This window comes from Scylla paramamosain, chromosome 5, assembly GCF_035594125.1.
Source record: "Scylla paramamosain isolate STU-SP2022 chromosome 5, ASM3559412v1, whole genome shotgun sequence".
NCBI lineage: Eukaryota > Metazoa > Arthropoda > Malacostraca > Decapoda > Portunidae > Scylla > Scylla paramamosain.
In genome coordinates this window covers 32,439,551-32,459,529 of record NC_087155.1, presented here as the reverse complement: position 1 = coordinate 32,459,529, position 19,979 = coordinate 32,439,551, and the positions used below count along the sequence as shown (strand labels likewise).

At 35.1% G+C, this 19,979-nt stretch overlaps 1 protein-coding gene across 6 annotated transcripts in view; it reads right to left on the bottom strand.

Annotated features, from left to right (window-relative positions):
• The window catches only part of LOC135100845 (E3 ubiquitin-protein ligase UBR2-like), a 52,250-nt gene extending 37,506 nt beyond the window's left edge, over positions 1 to 14,744 (bottom strand). For 2 of the 6 annotated variants that reach the window (XM_064004307.1, XM_064004313.1), the window contains exons 1-8: positions 13,150 to 13,442; positions 5,977 to 6,114; positions 5,651 to 5,761; positions 5,136 to 5,284; positions 3,601 to 3,748; positions 3,208 to 3,408; positions 2,529 to 2,711; positions 516 to 635 (exon numbers count right to left, since the gene is read on the bottom strand). In XM_064004307.1, the coding sequence (XP_063860377.1) occupies positions 516 to 635; positions 2,529 to 2,711; positions 3,208 to 3,408; positions 3,601 to 3,748; positions 5,136 to 5,284; positions 5,651 to 5,761; positions 5,977 to 6,114; positions 13,150 to 13,161 (1,062 nt within the window). In that variant the 5' untranslated portion in view covers positions 13,162 to 13,442. Of the gene's footprint in view, positions 1 to 515; positions 636 to 2,528; positions 2,712 to 3,207; positions 3,409 to 3,600; positions 3,749 to 5,135; positions 5,285 to 5,650; positions 5,762 to 5,976; positions 6,115 to 13,149; positions 13,582 to 14,060; positions 14,198 to 14,725 lie in introns of those variants that run through there. The other 4 variants (XM_064004311.1, XM_064004310.1, XM_064004308.1 and 1 more) reach the window with 4 other exon arrangements.
• Between the last annotated feature and the right edge of the window lie 5,235 nt (positions 14,745 to 19,979).

The following is a 19,979-nucleotide window of genomic DNA, read 5'->3' as shown; positions in this document are numbered from 1 at the left end:
CCACAAACTCACACACATCACTCACACTCCTAGCCCCATTGGCCCCTGGAATAGTCTCGTGGCCCATTGTACAACATACAAGGAACATAGGTACAGCACAGCTGACCATACACATCCATAGCAAGGCCAGACAGAATACACCAGTTTACCCCTGCTCCTTCATAATGAGACTGTTCCCTATCCAGCAACAACTTCAATCATGAGAACACAGCAGATGCAGGGTACTTCCTATGGAGTGCCCTGCACTGTAAATCAGTCTCTATACTAATGGGCCCTGCCAAGTGTGCCCACTCCATCCTGCAATATACAGATGCAATTAGTTATTTTTGTGTGGAATCCCAGGGGTCGACGAGACCATGTCATTCATGCACTCACCACTGTCACTCTCTATTCACTTCTATCATGCACAGTTGCTCTTGATGCAGTCATTACTCTCATTCAGTGCTCTCTTCACACAATTCGTCCACTCCAGATGTGGCTTTCCTCTTACCTTTCACTATGCATGTCTCACATACCTTATTGATGATATCACTGAAGATTAGTCTGAAAGTCTGTGCAGACTCCAGAATGTTATGCAGCCAAACTAATAGTCTTGAAGCAAAGATCTGGTGAGCTATGATGTATGTTTCCATCACCTGTAAATGAATACATAATCACTATACATTTTTACAACAGTACATACCAGGGTTGGTATTAATCCACCCCCCTCAAAAAAAAAAAAAAATAAATAAATAAATAATAAAATATAAATAAATAAATAAAATAAAATAAATATATAAAATATAATAAATAAATAAACACATAAATAAATAAATAAATAAATAAATAAAAATAAATAAATAAATTTTTTTGGGGGGGGTGAAAGGTCTTTAAAAATATATTACATATAAAAATATAGCTTAAATCATATTAATAAATAAGGTCTATATATGTATAGACAATTCCCTACTTGAAGCAGCAGCTTTCCTACCTATATCTCTAACAAAAGCAACATCCATCATCTTTTTTTTATGGCAACTTTCATGGGCTAAATCTGCCTTTGACATGAATCTTGGGCCTACTTTCTTCCCCCCTCCATATCCCCATTCCTTTCCCTCTCCCCATCCACCATGCTTCTCATACCTCCTTCATCATACATATATACCTAACCTAACCTAAATACATACATACATACATACGCACATACAGAAAGAAAGAAAGAAAGAAAGAAAGAGAGAGAGAGAGAGAGAGAGAGAGAGAGAGAGAGAGAGAGAGAGAGAGAGAGAGAGAGAGAGAGAGAGAGAGAGAGAGAGAGAGAGAGAGAGAGAGAAAGGGGAGGCTTAGATGGAGGAGAGAGGGAGGGGGTATGAGAAATGTAGAAACAAGGAAGAGAGTGGGGATGGGGAGACAGACATGGAGTGAGGTTGAGAAAAGTGTGGCTTAATTGACATGTCACGGCTTCTGGCCTATGATATTTAACTATTAAAATCCCTTGAGTTGACATGGGGCTTCAGCTAAAAATAAGGGTAGGAAGGCTGCTTTATCAAGTAAGGAGCCGTCTGTAAGTAAAGGATGTAACACGAGTTTCAGTGGATATTGCCAGAGGTGAAAGTATGGGTTATTCTAAGTGGAAAAAGTTCTATGCACATGTGCATTTTGAGGCATTGTTTAGCCATGGCATGAAATTCAAGTGTAGCCTGGCAACAGATACAACAGCTGGGTCAGGTGGGTATCCATGGTGAGGATCTGAAATTGTGAATAATTCAGTTATGATTTCTACATTATCCCAAAACGAGATGAGTGACAACAATGAACCAATACCAATTACTAATAAACATTACACAATGATAGTATGGATGTAATTAATAACAAATAAAATGATAGGCTGTGTGGCACCATGCACTGCCCAGGCAGGGAGTGGAAAGGAGTGAGGCTATCAGCAAATCAGCTGATTGTTAGTCAGATCACAGTTTCCTTCCGAGACAGTGACAGTGAATACATTCAAACTGTATTGCATAATGTTAAGTGTGTGGACATAGTGTTTCTCTGCCATGGTTACCTGCCTGGCCCAGCTGTCGTATCTGTTGCCAGGCCACACTTGAATTTCACACTACAGCTAAACAATGCCTCAAAATGTAGATGTGCATAGAGCATTTTCAACTTAGAATAACCTGTACTTTCACCTCTGACTATCTTCAGAAACTCATGTTACACCCTGTATACATAAAAGATATAAAAGTAGTTAAGCCTGATCCATTCATTTCTTGTACAGTACAAGTTAACACAGGCTTTGTCCAACTGGACCAACCTGTATCAACATGATTCCTAATACATGTCTTAAAGGAATCTACAACCATACTGATAAACATTTTTACATGTATTCAGCTCTATTTACAAACAATCCATATGTTTAAGTCCGTAAAATAATAAGCTCATGACAATATAAATCTTTATATAAAAAGAATACCAAGCTTCTTTTTAACCCTTTAAGCTTGATTTCTCTTCTACAAGTACTTAGCAGAAATAAGTAGCTGAAAGAAAACACTCACCTGAACTTTGAGAGGCTTTACTCCTCCTCTTGAGGTCTGTTTCTCCATCGTACTCTTGGTTTGGGAACAATTCTGGAAATTTGAGCATTTAACAATGCACCGCCCCTCCCTATCTATACTTGTGGCAAAGGCTACAGCATCCTTCTGGCTGCAACTTATTGCTTTCTCCAGGGTACCGATTACCTGTGAAAGCAATTAATATCCAGATGCACTATTAACATATCAACATAGGCATTTAGCAGTTATGAGATATTCCTTTAAGTTATATACTTGATCTAGAAATATATAATCAATCTTTCATTTCACTGATAATGAATTATGCACATCTAATTAAGAAGAGGTATGAGGAAGGGGAGATGCTACTTATTAATGGGACAATGGTGTGCTTATGAAAATGGAGGAGTCAGACAACAGGAAATATCAAGTTATGGCATTTTACCTGGACTACCTGTATCCTTATTAGTACCTATAAAATCATTAGAATATACAATTATACAGATAGCATATCTAAGGTTACAATTTCACATATCTGTATACACTGGGGGTCACTCTTCATCTACAAGTCAGGATATCAAGCATATCTTGTAGCGTAACTCATACCCCTCAAAATATTTAATATTTGGCAATGAAAATGTGGTGGGAACACTGAATTTAACTAGAATCAGTAAAAAGTCCTTACCTGGTCATAAGTGTGCGTCTCATCATTGTACAGCATGGTAACGTACGTGTCTTTAATATCATAAAGACTAGAAAGATTGGTGGGCTCTCGATCTGATTCACGGATCTCTAAATCTTTGGGAATAGAAAACCCTTCCTCATAAGTGAGCAGCTCCTTGGCATAAGCAAGGATGCAGTCAAATATAAGATGGATCCGCTCCACCTGTGGAGAGAGAGAGAGAGAGAGAGAGAGAGAGAGAGAGAGAGAGAGAGAGAGAGAGAGAGAGAGAGAGAGAGAGAGAGAGAGAGAGAGAGAGAGAGAAACTTATTTATAACATGATTATGATGCAAATTAGATAATGAATACCAAGGATTTCAACATGTAAAGCACTAGAGAACTGGCATAATGTCTTACCATATCAGGGGGTATCTTTTCTAGGGGGTTTTTGGACTGCTGCACCATTTGCCCCTTAACATGAATATCACAGAAGACATCGGTTTTCCAAGCTTCCCGGTCACCACAGTCACAATAGCCGCCCCCAGAAGAGGTGCTGATCTTGTATCTGTTGTGTGAAAGAATATCATATAGGTTATACATGCCATCAAAAATATGTTAAACTGAAAATTTCCTTGGTTTTCTCTCTCTCTCTCTCTCTCTCTCTCTCTCTCTCTCTCTCTCTCAGGCAATTATATTTATTACATATAAATAAAACAAAAGATCATAAGTAAAAACTCTGACACCTACAGGTACTTTCTAATAACATTCCAGTTACTAGACAAAGGTGGGTATAATGTAATCTAAGTTGTCACTCAAACTTAGGGCACAGAAAGTAGGACAGCATCTTGCAGCCTTTATTCCTCCCTCCCTCCCACCTCTCTCTCTCTCTCTCTCTCTCTCTCTCTCTCTCTCTCTCTCTCTCTCTCTCTCTCTCTCTCTCTCTCTCTCTCTCTCTCTCTCTCTTCAGAAGTTAATCCAAAGACCCAAGGGAATGATAACCTCTCTCAACCCTCCACCTGTGCCACCCATGGTGTGTGTGTGTGTGTGTGTGTGTGTGTGTGTGTGTGTGTGTGTGTGTGTGTGTGTGTGTGTGTGTGTGTGTGTGTGTGTGTGTGTGTGTGTGTGTGTGTGTGTGTGTGTGTGTGTGTGTGTGTGTTATATTGTAAAAATTGTCCTGAACATTTAGGTATGAGAGAGAGAGAGAGAGAGAGAGAGAGAGAGAGAGAGAGAGAGAGAGAGAGAGAGAGAGAGAGAGAGAGAGAGAGAGAGAGAGAGAGAGAGAGAGAGAGAGAGAGAAGGGGGGGGATGGGGGGCTTAGATGGAGGAGATAGGGAAGAGACATGGGAAATGTAGAAACAAGGAGGGAGTGGGCATGAAGATGGGCTGAGAAAGGTGTGGCACATCACAACTTCTGGCCAATAATATTTAGCTATTAAAGTTCCTTGAGTTGACATGTGGCTTTAACTAAAAATAAGGGTAGGAAGGCTGCTTCATCAAGTAGGGAACTGCCTCTACATATACATAAAAAGAAATGTAATGGTAGTCAAGCCTGACCCATTCATTTCCTGTACAGAACAAGTTAACACAAGCTTTGTCCAACCAGACCAACCTGTATCAACAGGATGTGAACAAGTGTCTGTCCTTCAGATAACACTGCAAACCTTGTTTCACTCTAGATTTTTTTAATTGCTTATTTAAACTGATTTACATATGAATATGAGAAATAAACAAATTTGTTTCACCCTAGATTACTTTTTAATTGCTTATTTAAACTGATTTATAAATGAATATGAGAAATAAACAAATAAATAAACTTCTCCCTCCCACCCCCCAAAAAAAAATACCTCCCTACATTTTATTTTTTACCTGTGTTTTTTACAACCAAGTTTAAAACATGGGTTATTCTATTCCACTGATCTGTTTAGAACAGAAACTGCTGTGCCATACTGTACCTATGTTTGCTGTGAGCTGAGTTCTTGAAGCAATCTGCACACAAGACACAGGTGGGGTCCATGCCACAGTCCCGACACCCGTATGTGGGATCCCCATTCTTAAACACTCGGCCACACAGGGAAGGAGGGTTATCTAGTTGCTTAACCATCTGAGGAAGAACAAGAAATCCTGTTATTCATCCAAAATTGAATCAATATCTCATTATATATACAAATGAAAACTTTAAATGCATTTTTTTGCTCGACTATATTTTTCAGCAAATGACTGCTTCATTAGAGGAATGGATACAGAGATTTAAGAATCATCATGGCATCATGTAATATGTATGCAGTGAAGATGATTTCTCAGTTTATTGTTTTCCTCCCTTTAGATTTCAATGGTATTATGCTGGACTTTTAAAACTGACACACATGTTTTGGAATTCATTATAATGAAGAATTACTGTATCAGTGAGAAGTGCATATTATATGCAGGCAAAACCAAATAAATAAGAAGCAAGGCAGCAACCACAAACCTGGTACACCTGAGTTGGATCACCTGCACACATGAACCTCTCCAATGGGTCAAACAGCATCTTTTGGGCCTGCTCTTCATCAAATAATATTCTCAAACAATTACAGTTTGGCTGAAAATAAAATGACAAGTTACCATCACAATTATTAGAAAGCTAATGTAAATTGAAGTTACAATCACACATTAAAGATACAAATAAGATCTTTACAATAGGGAATGCATTACAATACATAGAAATATGAAAACTTTCACAAATAAATATATGTCTTTTGTAAAAATATCAATGAAACACTGCAGACCCAAACTATGCCAAAACTTGTCACTTACTGAAGGTGAGTAAATTTCAGGAACTTTAATCCGCCAGTAATCTCTGACATTGAGGGCAGAGAAACGACCCTCCTTGTGGAGGGCATCCCACCGCTCCACCAATTCTGCCACTGTGGGATCCATCATGTCATCCTCAGCCTGCAATAAACAACATGTTATGTCATGATTATCTTTAGCTCATACTGTCTACTTTATATTATGTTAATTCCTCCACAAATAATAAACAACAACTATCTAGTAAACGAGTCAATGAACAAATACACATCCCTTGAATTACCCCATTATGTATTTATATACCTATCAAAACCAAGGTTACTGTGGGTCTTTGCAAACTTTTATAATCCATCTCCCACCTAAACAATATTCAGGTGACATGGATTCCCTCACAAACCAACCATATACACTACCCAGTCAGTCATCCTCACCACCTTGCCAGCCACCAACACCACCCACACATTCCTTTGAGGTGTTTATGTTCAAATTACTATAAATGACTCATGATAAAGTAGACTGTTCTGCTGTTTTCACTGTAATTAATTATTTATTGACTTTTATGTGAAAATGTGTATAAAGAGAAGACATGGGATATGGTTAGAGTATCTAAAATGAAATACTTGAAGCTAAATGCACATCAAGAGCAAAAAAAAAAAAAAAAAAAAAAAAAAAAAAAAAAAAATATATATATATATATATATATATATATATATATATATATATATATATATATATATATATATATATATATATATATATATATATATATAAAATAGAAAGGAAAGGATGGTACAAATATAAAAGCATATGTGAAGACACGTCAGAGGAGAATTCCTGAGCATATCCAGGAAAAAAAAAAAAAAAATACAGTTAAGAAAAGAAGGAAATTTAAGTCCCAAGTAATATTAATGTCATACTGTATTTGGCAAACATCTAGATTATGCTATGCAGTTCTAGTTCCCATATTGCAGGAAGGAAATAGAATCAGTACAAATGAGAATGACTAAAAAGATCCAAGGGACGAAAAGTATTCCCTATGAAAGAAAATCGAAGCATTTTTAAATACTGTTCCTAAGAGAAGTCTTTAAATGGTACATAAGATATAACAAGGATGACAAGCAAAATTGTCAGGATTAGTACTTAGGATAGAACAAGATAAAATTGGTTCAAGCTTGATAAAATTAGATTTAAAAAGTGGATAGGAAAGAACAGGTTCTTAAATAGTGGTAGATGAATGGAATAGACTTACTATCATACAAATAGTGCCAAGTCATTAGAGAGCTTTCAAAGAAGATAAGACAAATGCATGAATGAGGATGACAGGTGGAAATAGGTATGTTTCAAGTGAGGACTGCCACATTACTGGTGGCTTCTTGCAGCTTCCCTTATTTTCTATGTTCTTATGTAAAAGAGGGAGCACAATTACTTCATGAAGACACTAGTGATATACAATTACAGTATATGAAAATGATCAACCACATCTCAGGTTAATTAATTTTCCTTTCCTTGACATTCCATAATGTACTCTTTTCTTCTACATAAAACAGGCATCTGTCAGAAAGCTCATTTCCACGGCTTCATGTTTCATCCTGTGTCCAGATAATATATATATATATATATATATATATATATATATATATATATATATATATATATATATATATATATATATGCACACACAGTCGAACCTCGGTTAACAAACACCTCCCTTTTCAAACAAATCAGTTTTTGAACAAAATTTTGAACTCATTATTGCTTCAGTTGCAGTACCATAATTAAGTTCTAAAACAAAGTTACTTGATTTAAAATATTAAAATACATACCAAAAGCTGCTGTTTACTACTAATTTATAGTTTCTATAAATATTTACTTCAGTTTATATATTTGGAGGAGACACAGTGTAAGACAGTAATTCAATCTTTGAAATAAGGTAAATGTGATCCCACTGAAAAGCCTCGATGTAAACAAACAGTTTTTGGCACTGAAGAGTTATCCCAAACCATCTGTGGCTCTCATGATGACCCCCAATGCCATCACTGCTGCACAACTGCATTCTTCCATTAGCTTTTCCCAGCAGCAAGATGTCTAAGTGTTATGATCACCTTCATTTTGGTGGTAAGTGGGTTGCTCCTCTCTGTTTCCTTCTGTAAGGCTTCCCTCACTAGATTGGTGACAAAGAGAATACCTGCACAGTCTAAACAGAATCTTCTGATGAGTTCTGTGTCACTAAGTTCATTCAATACATCCTTTCTGGATAACTAATTTGTGAGCTGGAGATGTTGTGAAGCAGCCAACTTGGCTGTGGGAGCATCTGTCATAAGCCGCAAAGGCAGGGTAAACTGGTGTCTGAGAATGGATTAATTCCTATGGAGAAAATAATTTCAGTTATCGAACATTTCGGATTTCAAAAGGCATTCAGGAATGAAATAAGATCAAGAACCAAGGTTCCAATGTATGCATGTATATATATATATATATATATATATATATATATATATATATATATATATATATATATATATATATATATATATATATATATATATACTTCATGCCACCTATTAAAATTCTTTGCAATGATGTTTTCCATGCCCTCGCTGGCCTAAACCCTCGGAAGGCTTATGGACCTGATGGGATCCCTCCTACTGTTCTCCGAAACTGTGCCTCCGTGCTTGCACCTTGCCTAGTCAAACTCTTTCAGCTCTGTCTGTCAACATCTACCTTTCCTTCTTGCTGGAAGTTTGCCTACATTCAACCTGTTCCTAAAAAGGGTGACCGTTCTAATCCCTCAAACTACCGTCCTATTGCTTTAATTTCCTGCCTATCTAAAGTTTTTGAATCTATCCTCAACAGGAAGATTCTTAAACATCTATCACTTCACAACTTTCTATCTGATCGCCAGTATGGGTTCCGTCAAGGCCACTCTACTGGTGATCTTCTGGCTTTCCTTACTGAGTCTTGGTCATCCTCTTTTAGAGATTTTGGTGAAACTTTTGCTGTTGCATTGGACATATCCAAAGCTTTTGATAGAGTCTGGCACAAAGCTTTGATTTCCAAACTACCCTCCTACGGCTTCTCTCCTCTCTCTAACTTCATCTCAAGTTTCCTTTCTGACCGTTCTATTGCTGCTGTGGTAGACGGTCACTGTTCTTCTCCTAAATCAGTATATATATATATATATATATATATATATATATATATATATATATATATATATATATATATATATATATATATATATATATATATATATATATATATATATTGTGATGTTACCTTATCTAACATAAACTAAAGCTAACCTAACATAATGGTCATAACTTGTCCTAAATATGATCTAAATCAATTAGATTTTATGAGATACCTGAATGTAAATATTAAAAATTGCACCAATATAAATGTCACTCTCTTCTAGTAGCCTAAAATTCAACAAATTGCAGTCTTTACTAGGGATGTACTGATACCAAAATTTTGACCAATACCGATATCCCAATATTTGACCAACACCGATACCTGTGCACTTAATTTTTTCATACAACAATTCCAGTGGTTAAAGGGCAATATCAAATGGAGAGAGAGAGAGAGAGAGAAAAAAAAATGTAATCAGTGCTGGCCTGAAAGACAAAGGTGTCCAAAGTAATGAATTTCTTTTTATGAAGTTTGTTATTAATAAGGTTAGGTCCCTTGAAGACATAGGCAAAAAAAAAAAATAAATAAATAAATAAATAAAATCAGATAGAAGGTAGTGAAGTGATAAATGTTTAAGAATCTTCCTGTTGAGGATAGATTAAAAAACCTTAGATAAGCAGGAAATTAAAGCAATAGGACAGAAGTTTGAGGGACTGGAATGGTCACCCTTTTTAGGAACAGGCTGAATGTAGGCAAAATTCTAGCAAGAAGGAAAGGTAGATGTTGACAGACAGAGGTGAACGAGTTTGACTTGGCAAGGTAGCAAGCATGGAGGCACAGTTTTGGAGAACAATTGGAGGGACCTCATCAACTTCATAAGCCTTCCAAGGGTTTAAGCCAGTGAAGGTATGGAAAACATCACTGTGAAGAATCTTAATGGTAATGTGAAGTAGTCAGAGGGTGGAGGAGAGGGAGGAACAAGCCCTGAATCATCCAAGGTTTTTAGCAAAAATTTTGAGTGAAGAGTTCAGCTTTAGAAACAGATGAGATGGTAGTGGTGCCATCAGGTTGAAATAAAGGAGGGTGAAGTAAAGGGTGAAATAAAGGAGGATGAAGTAGCAAAGTCATTGGAGGTGTTTTTGGCTGTGCAAGAAGTTATGAGAGGAGCACAATGTTTAAGATCTTGAAAGATTTTGACACTTACTATTAATGAAGGAGTTTTTGGCTAGTTGGAGAACAGACTTAGCATGATTCCAGGCAGAAATAAAAAGCACATGAGATTCAGGTGATGGAAGACTTAAGTACCCTTCGTATTCTTTGTTAAGTAAGAGCATTTATGTTCATGTCATCAAAATTACATTCAAGGGGGAATCAATATTGAAAAATTTTAATTGCTATTCAGAACAGAATGGTTAAGAGCATCTCCCTAAAAATAGCAGAATGTAAAAAATTCAGACTATCATATATTGTCAACAAAAAACTATACTAGAATCATGTGGCTCACAAGGAATTAGTTTAGAGAGAGAGAGAGAGAGAGAGAGAGAGAGAGAGAGAGAGAGAGAGAGAGAGAGAGAGAGAGAGAGAGAGAGAGAGAGAGAGAGAGAGAGAGAGAGAGAGAGAGAGAGAGAGAATCACATACAAGGAGCAAAGGCAGAACACAGTGGATGTTACCCTTGTACAATCCAGTATTGTGCTACAGATTTGCAGAGAACCTGCAGAGAGTAAGCCTATGCATTGTCAAGGTGGAGCTGCTAGTGATCTGCAGCATTCATTACTGGTCTACCAGGCAAGGGGGTTTAATACTTTGCATTTTTTCTTTTTTTTTCTCCTTTCCTTGAACCAGCAAAATCAAAACCTTAACCAGTGTACACTTTTTTCCCTACAAGTTATACAGCATCTCATATACTCCATAAAAATTCGTTTGACCCAATTTTGTGCATTTTTTCTATTCTTTCAAATGCATGGCAGCAAAAACAGATACAACAAAAACAAGAACAAGAACAAGAACAACAACACACACACACACACACACACACACACACACACACACACACACAATGTGGACAAAGAAGGTTTAATAAATTTAGACACACAGAGTACAAGGGGACACAATAGGAAGTTGAAGAAAGTTAACTGTAGAAGAGACATTAAGAAGCATAGTTTTCCTCACAGAAGTGTGAACAAATGGAACAAACTCAGTGAAGACACTGTAAATGTCGAAATTGTCAGTGCTTTTAAAACCAATAGAGATGGGATACTATGAAATTACTCCCCTCCCATAAACAACTTGGTAAATACTAGATAAACACACACACACACACACACACACACACACACACACACACAATTGAGACCAGTGACATGACAATCATTACATCACATGGTCAACATGTAAGCCCAAATAAAGTGTGTAACATGACTCATGGCCAATTACAACAGTATGAAACCAGTCTTAATACCTACTTTTTGAAAACACCTCGTATGTGTACCAACAGATTAGATAGGGGCTTGATCAACATTTCAAATGATGCACCACAAACTCTTATCTAACCAACTCATGAGCAAGCCATCTGGGAGCCTTTGTCATGAGCCAGTAGCTGCATGACCTTCATACTGATGGGTCTATAACAATGCACAAGCCTGTTACATAAAACCATTTCATATAATTGCTATTCACTTGATCACTTATTTTTCTGGGGCTACTAATACTGCAGAGAATTAAAGAGTATCTATAATTAATGTATATCAATACAATAATGACTCAATTTTCCCCATGATCCACATCATAACTACATAGTGTTTATATTTGTGTTGATAAGTTTTCTGCTGTTTATAGTAATTTTCATGTTAGTTTCAGATCTGCTTCATCCCCAATGAATAGTTGCTAACACTGGAACATCAGCCTGAGGATCATTTCAACCTAAAACCACATACTTGATTCTCTATTAATAATAAAAATTTACATCCTAATTTAAAATACTCTCAGTTCCCTACTAAACAAAAATAAACCCTAATAAAGAAAAATTACAGGCAAAACAAAGAGAACAAAGAGAAAATTTATCAGTTGTCACTTTACTAAACTTTTCTTGAATAAAATAAAATTGTGTGATCTCTATAATTATAGAGAAAATTTATCAGTTATCACTTTGCTAAACTCTTCCTTGAATGAAATGAAACTGTGTAACCTCAATAAGTGAGAGAGAGAGAGAGAGAGAGAGAGAGAGAGAGAGAGAGAGAGAGAGAGAGAGAGAGAGAGAGAGAGAGAGAGAGAGAGAGAGAGAGAATCTTTTAACAAATGACAGCTCCAGTGTTTCCAAGATTTTTCTTTTTTTTTTCTTTTTTTTTTTTTTATATTTAGCTTGAAATTTATTTTAGGGTTACAATGTAATTAAGCGTAATCTATCAAGTTACTGGTGGAAATGTGAGGATCAGGAGGCAAGGTGGATGCTTGGTCAACATATGAAAGATGGTGGTGCACTGGGAGAGATTAAGAAAGTGGAAGTGTTCTATATTATGAGGTGCAAATTGATCATACTTGTACCAATGTGAACTGTGATGCCTTGCATGTAGAATGTTTATGGTAAATTGTCTATAGAACTGTAATGGTTTTGCCACATCAATTGATATACCAACAGTGTCCTTGTAACAAAATAGTATTTCTCATATTTCCCCCCACAATATATATATATATATATATATATATATATATATATATATATATATATATATATATATATATATATATATATAGTTAGATATATTCCTCACTTATCTCCTAATACAAATTCCTCTCTCTTTCCCCAACAAAATAATATTCTTTATTCACTACTCTCTAATACAAACTAATATTCCTCTCATTCCCTCCCAAAACACACACACACACACACACACACACACTCACACAGAAAAACCACACACAATATTCCTCACTCCAGCACAATACCAACCCTCTCACTTCCCTCTTTCAACACAATAATATTCCTTTCACTCCTACTCCCAAGACAAAGATATAGTACTCCTCTCCAACACAAAAAAAACAATATTCCTCACTCCTCGTCGCATTCCAGTCTCCTCCAGCAAGCAGACACGTCCAGCGAATCCGAAAGCGATAGCACGGTGAGAGTGAAAACTGCCACAGGGGAATTTGGGGAGGAGAAAATCCGACGACAAGGAGAGAAATTCCAAGTTACAAAAATTACACTGAACACCAGATCACACAATCACCCCTTTCAGTGTCCTTCCTCAACTGGTTCACACACGCCCCACTCCTGTCTGAAGTAAGGTGGCAGCGAGGTGTGGTGGGCGCAGCGACAGTGTACACCCACGAGTAATGACGCAGCGAGACTTACACTTTCAGCCCCAACAACAGACAGTCACTTCACTTTCCCTGCTGCTGCTCCCAGATGATCCACCACGACCCGCACGAAATCCACACCAGTATTTTGTCACTAGTTTGATTCAAGGTTTTAATATATGTGTAAGAAAGGTAAAAATATTTACGGTAAACATAATTAATATGTAAAAATTATTGGATCAATGTGTTGAGCATATAAACAAAAAATAAGTACAAATGTACATGATAAACAACTTTTTTTTTCTGTAACGACTGATGATTTTACTATTGTGCGTCTAAATACAGTACAAATATTTAGAATAAATATATAAATGAACCAACCGATTAATATGTAAGTATATAGCCAAATACTTAGCATGAATCACATGAATCATTTCTTGTTATTATTGGCCTTTTTGTCTCACTCACCACTTTCACATCACACACATACTAATATATTAGTGAACAAGTAAATGAGTTAATTAATAAGCATCTCTCTTCACACAGAACAAAAATTAATAGGTAAATAAACAAATGTACCCGGAAATTACTACTACCTACTTATATCACCATTATTTCCCAACACACACACACACACACACACACAATGAAGAATCTTGCCACTCACAGTCCTTCAGAAATGGATTTTTCTTGTATTTAGGTCCTTGCAGTAATTATATCTTCAACCTGAATAGAATATATGTATTCTTAAGACGAAAATAAAAGGAATGTCTTAGTTGCCGCGAAGTGTACGTACGAACAGCAGCCAATGGGAGACCAGGATATTACAAGCTCTCCTTTCTGATTGGCTACAGCTGGTCGGCTTCTTTGTTGACAGTATGCGTTTACTGAAGTGTTGGGGATGGTCGAGGCGAGACGCAGAACAACCAATGGGTGGCCAGGGTAATATACTATCGCATTTCTGATTGGCTACAGCTGGTTATAGCCCTTATTGACAAAATGTTCCCAAGAGATGTCAACAATGAACATGCACAAAAGAAAATGTAATACATTTGGTGAAATCTGGAATGCAAGACAGTGAAGACACCATATGTTCACAATATTATTATAAGTACACCGATGCTGGTAAAATATATTTGAGGGATTGATGTAAATGTCTTATTTCAACATTTTCCTTGCCTTGATATAACGCAAGATTACCTAATAGGCTGCTCTAGGATTTTTTGAGCTTGCTTTTCATCTAAGTACAAAAGAACAAGGCTGAATTTATGACATTACAGTCTGAAACAAACAAAGATAGGATTTGTGCAAGTGCGTCTTTTAAATACTTACTGTCGTATTTTGAATAAATCGTCGACTATTTTCACGTGTTACAACAAAGGACCGAGTGAGAGCTGGCTGGGTGTGGGCGAGGTGGGGCTGGCTGGGTGAAGGGGAGGGGGGGAGGGATTTCCTAATTATACCAGCGCGATCTTATAACATTATGTTGAAATCAACTACGTATGTGATAATGTACTACTACTAATACTTATGTTACTGCTGAAGATGATGTAATTTCTAGAACCATCTACCGCCACCAAAGCACTAATGACTCGAGGTACAGTCATCTAACCAGGGCGAGCCTTTTTTTTTTCACTCAACCTTCCACCTCTTCTGATCCTTAGTGGATTAACTTATTGGGATGTAAAAGCTTCTGTATGAAAGGCGGCGGTCGACTTAAAGAAAGGGGGATCAGCTAAAACAATTCACCTTACGGCTGTGCGTCTCTCTCTCTCTCTCTCTCTCTCTCTCTCTCTCTTTATATATATATATATATATATATATATATATATATATATATATATATATATATATATATATATATATATATATATATATATATATATATTTTTTTTTTCTGTTGCCCTTTGCCAGAGTCCCTCCTACATAATATATATATATATATATATATATATATATATATATATATATATATATATATATATATATATATATATATATATATATATATATATATATATATATATATATATATATATATATATATATATATATATATATGACGCTTTATCTATTTTTTTTTTTTTTCTCATGCATGGACCCTCTTCCTGGATTTTTCATTCTCTTATTCCTCCTCCCCTCCTACTATATTTTTTTCCCCTTTCTTTTCATTCCTTCTTCACACTGAGAATATTCATGTAATATTACATAAATTGTTTATGGTGTGTGTGCGTGTGTCATGACTACAGGTCCTCCTACATCCTTTTTTTTCTTCCTCCTCCTCTTCCTCTATTTCTCTTACTGTTCCTATCTACACGCCTATTGTCTAGGAACACCTGGGAATACCTGGAAAACACTGGAAATTACGCCATTGACATACTTGAAGCCATTGAAGAGTCCAACCATTTTGACTTAACAAGAATATATATATATATATATATATATATATATATATATATATATATATATATATATATATATATATATATATATATATATATATATATATATATATATATATATATATATATATATATATATATATATATATATATATATATATATATATTTTTTTTTATAGTTACCTAGAAACAGAAATAAACAATTCACTGAAAAAAAAAAATGTTGAAACCTGGGCACAATTAAATTAATTGAAAAGTCAGCCAATTTTGACTTAATGAGAATAAAAAAAAAAAGGAAAATTTCTTTTACAGTTTAAAGTTACTAGAACCAGAATAAAAAAAAGAAAGTAGAAAATAGGGTGTTGGAACCTTGACACGATTAAAAACAGTCTACAAATTTAATTTAACAGGAATGAAAAAAAATAAATAAATAAAAAAAATATGAGCTACTCTTTTTATAATCTAAAGTTAGTTAGAAGCTGAAATAAATAAATAAAAAAAATTGTTAAAATCTCAGATTTTAACAGGACAATAAATCATTCTAAAGTGTACATAGGGTAGGGGAGGGGAGGGATTTCCTAATTATACCAGCGCGACCTTATAACATTATGTTGAAATCAACTACATATGTGATAATGTACTACTACTAGATAGTAGATGTCCATTTCAGTGAAAGAAAACACTTAAAATCATTAAGAATCTTGAGAAACAATAAAAAACTTAATTAGAAACTGAAATGAAAAAAAAAAAAAAAAAAAAATATATATATATATATATATATATATATATATATATATATATATATATATATATATATATATATATATATATATATATATATATAAGTGTTTTCTTGCTTCTGTTAATTAAAATGCGTTGAATTTGCTTTTGTTTATTATATAAGAAAAAAAACGGTTTTCGGGTGTAATTTTTAAGAACCCATTTATATATATATATATATATATATATATATATATATATATATATATATATATATATATATATATATATATATATATATATATATATATATATATATATATATATATATATAAAAGGGTTCTTAAAAATTACACCCGAAAACCGTTTTTTTTCTTATATAATAAACAAAAGCAAATTCAACGCATTTTAATTAACAGAAGCAAGAAAACACTTATATATATATATATATATATATATATATATATATATATATATATATATATATATATATATATATATATATATATATATATATATATATATATATATATATATATATATATTTTTTTTTTTTTTTTTTTTATGAAGACCACTCAAGAACATGGTCGCCATTTTGCCTCAATTAAACCTTTATCACACCGAAGCCAGGCAATGGCATATATATGATCTGCAGACCTGCTTAGACATGTGGCTCCATTTTGTGACATATTTGGCTTATAATAAGTGAGAGATAATGCAAATAATGGTTGACATATAGGAACGACCTCACCTCAGCTGATTTTCTGCATATTGATGACCCTTCCTATATCAATATTTTGCTAAATTTCTATGTGTTTCCAGACTCGTATGTGAAAAAAAAAACTTTTCTAAGCTTTCTAGGCCTCTTACTGATAGACGTCTGTAAGGTCTGTGAGTAAAGCCATCCAAATAATGAATAATAAAGCTTAAATAAATGAAATGCTACAACTCGCCCAAAAGATATACAAATGACATCATCACACCAAGCCATACTGATTGTTTCATTCCCACCTCCCACTGTCTTTCCATCAATATCTAGCATATTTTCCAACGTTTTTCAGGGATTTCTAGGCTCAGGTGTGTAGATATTAGTAGTACATAGAAAGAAAGGAGGAATGGAGAACAATGTTCTGGTGAAGCTGGTAAGATTGACTCATGCAAAGTTGTCACTGCTGTACTCACCTTGAATAGTGATCCCTCTGGTTCTGTTTTGTGGTGTTTAGTTCAGTAAGAGGTGGAAACACTGATCTTTAGAGTGTCTGTGGTAAGACTGATGACTGAATGACCCACACTCTCTCCCCAGTGCCACCTCACCCTAAGCCCACTGCCTTTCACCCTACAGGGACTGGCAAGTGCAGCAAAAATTGGCATGTTAAATATCAAATTTATTATTTTAAAAGAAAGTTTAAAATTAGAGTAATAGTAATACTGCATAGGTAATGAAGGAAATATGTACTTTTATACACATATCACTATACATCCTCCAAATATGACTATTAGATAAGACTACCTAATATCCACATTCACCTGATCTCTTGTACACTTCCCACTCCCTACCTCTATGCAATATAAATTCTCAGTTCCCCACTTCCCTCCTAATATAAATCCTTGTTTTTCCACTTTCTTCCCTGCTAATGTAAATCCACTGGTAACATACCCAGTTATCTAACCAACTGCCACTCAGCTAATTACACAATAGTCTACTCATTACAATATATATGTTACAGTTTTTGTGACAGAGAGAGAGAGAGAGAGAGAGAGAGAGAGAGAGAGAGAGAGAGAGAGAGAGAGAGAGAGAGAGAGAGAGAGAGAGAGAGAGAGAGAGAGAGAGAGAGAGAGAGAGAGAGAGAGAGAGAGAGAGAGAGAGAGAGACTGTCCCATACTTCACGTGACCCCTCGTATTCCTAAGTTAAACAGCCTATTAAGGACTCAATAGTTTTGCTGTTTGAATTCTAGTATATTCCCATATAAAATAAAAAAAAATATATATAAATACATAAATTAATAAAATAAACAAATATATGAACCCATGCACATTTCTAACATTAAAATTTAACAATGATGCTATTCAAGAATTAATGTGTTTTAGATAGACATCAAATGTGTTTCCTGCACCACCAGCAAGTTCTTTCTGCTTTGAAAACTCTCAAATATGGCCACAACACTTCAACCCTGGTGGCAGCTCACACTGTCACTGCCTCCTGTAGCTCAAACATAATCACAATATAGATTCAACAACACATGAACTTGCTCTGTGAACTTTGTTGCACCAGATACAATATTGAGGGGGAGTAATTATTATTTGCCATGAGATTAATGTCTTTTGCTTGCTAAAATACATTTTTTAAATTTTTTATTTCTTCTCCATTACAATCTAAACCTTACTTTTGCCTGTGCATGGAAGAAATAAAGTAACACTTTAGATTCAAGTACAGAAATAGTCACTGATAAAGTGAGGCATCTCACACCCAATGAATGAAAATAACTAAAATAAATCAAAGTTGCCACTCAGAAATTAAAAGAAAATCTATCTAAATTTTTGCAATTCAAACTTTGACACAAGTATGTTTCATTGCATTTGGAGGACAAGATAAGGCTTGTTTTTTGTTTGTGCAATTCTCTCAAGCAAAATTACATACCTTCTGGAACTATTGTTGCAACAGGGTTTCATGGTGGTAGATAATAATTTTAATTAAAGTACAACAATCCACCTTGATGAGTGGATGAACCAATGAGGATCTGGATCAAGTGGATCTGGGCTCCTGGAACAAAACTGTTCTCAATTTGCTTCATGTGCCAGGAGTCAGTCACATTCAAGGAGTGGTTGTAGCTACACACCCCGCTCTCTCACTCAGCTTAGTTACACTTGAGGAGAGATCAGTTACATTCCTGCTCCCACTTAAACAGTTACACTGCAGCCAGCGTCCTGAGCAGTTCACTGCTCGTCCTTAATCAGGTTACTATTACTCCAGGCAGACACTCCACCCAAATTCCAGCTAAGTTTTTTTTTCTGAGAAATACTTAGCTTACCTTATATCTGCCTAAACAAAGATAAATAATTCATATAACCCTGGCATTGGGCCTTTTATGCTAATATGCCATATACCAATGGAAAAAAATAAGTTAGATGACTATTGCAGGATGTTGAAAGCAATTTTTTTTATTTAAACAAATAATACATCAAAATCACGCAAAGCTAATGTGGATAAGTATGTAGTTCTAATTGGGGGAAAGGGAAGAGCATAAAATGACAATCAATGATGTGGCTGAAAGTACCATTTGTACTTACATTATGTATGGTAGCACCAATTGGTATGTTGGCATGTACAGTGAAAGACACTCTTACTTTTTACATACCAAATTCAGTATATAATTGATCTCTCTCATCCTATCACTTCAACAGCAAAAGAGATACCAAGACTGAAATTGTAAGATGCTTAATGACACTTGTTACAGACTAACAA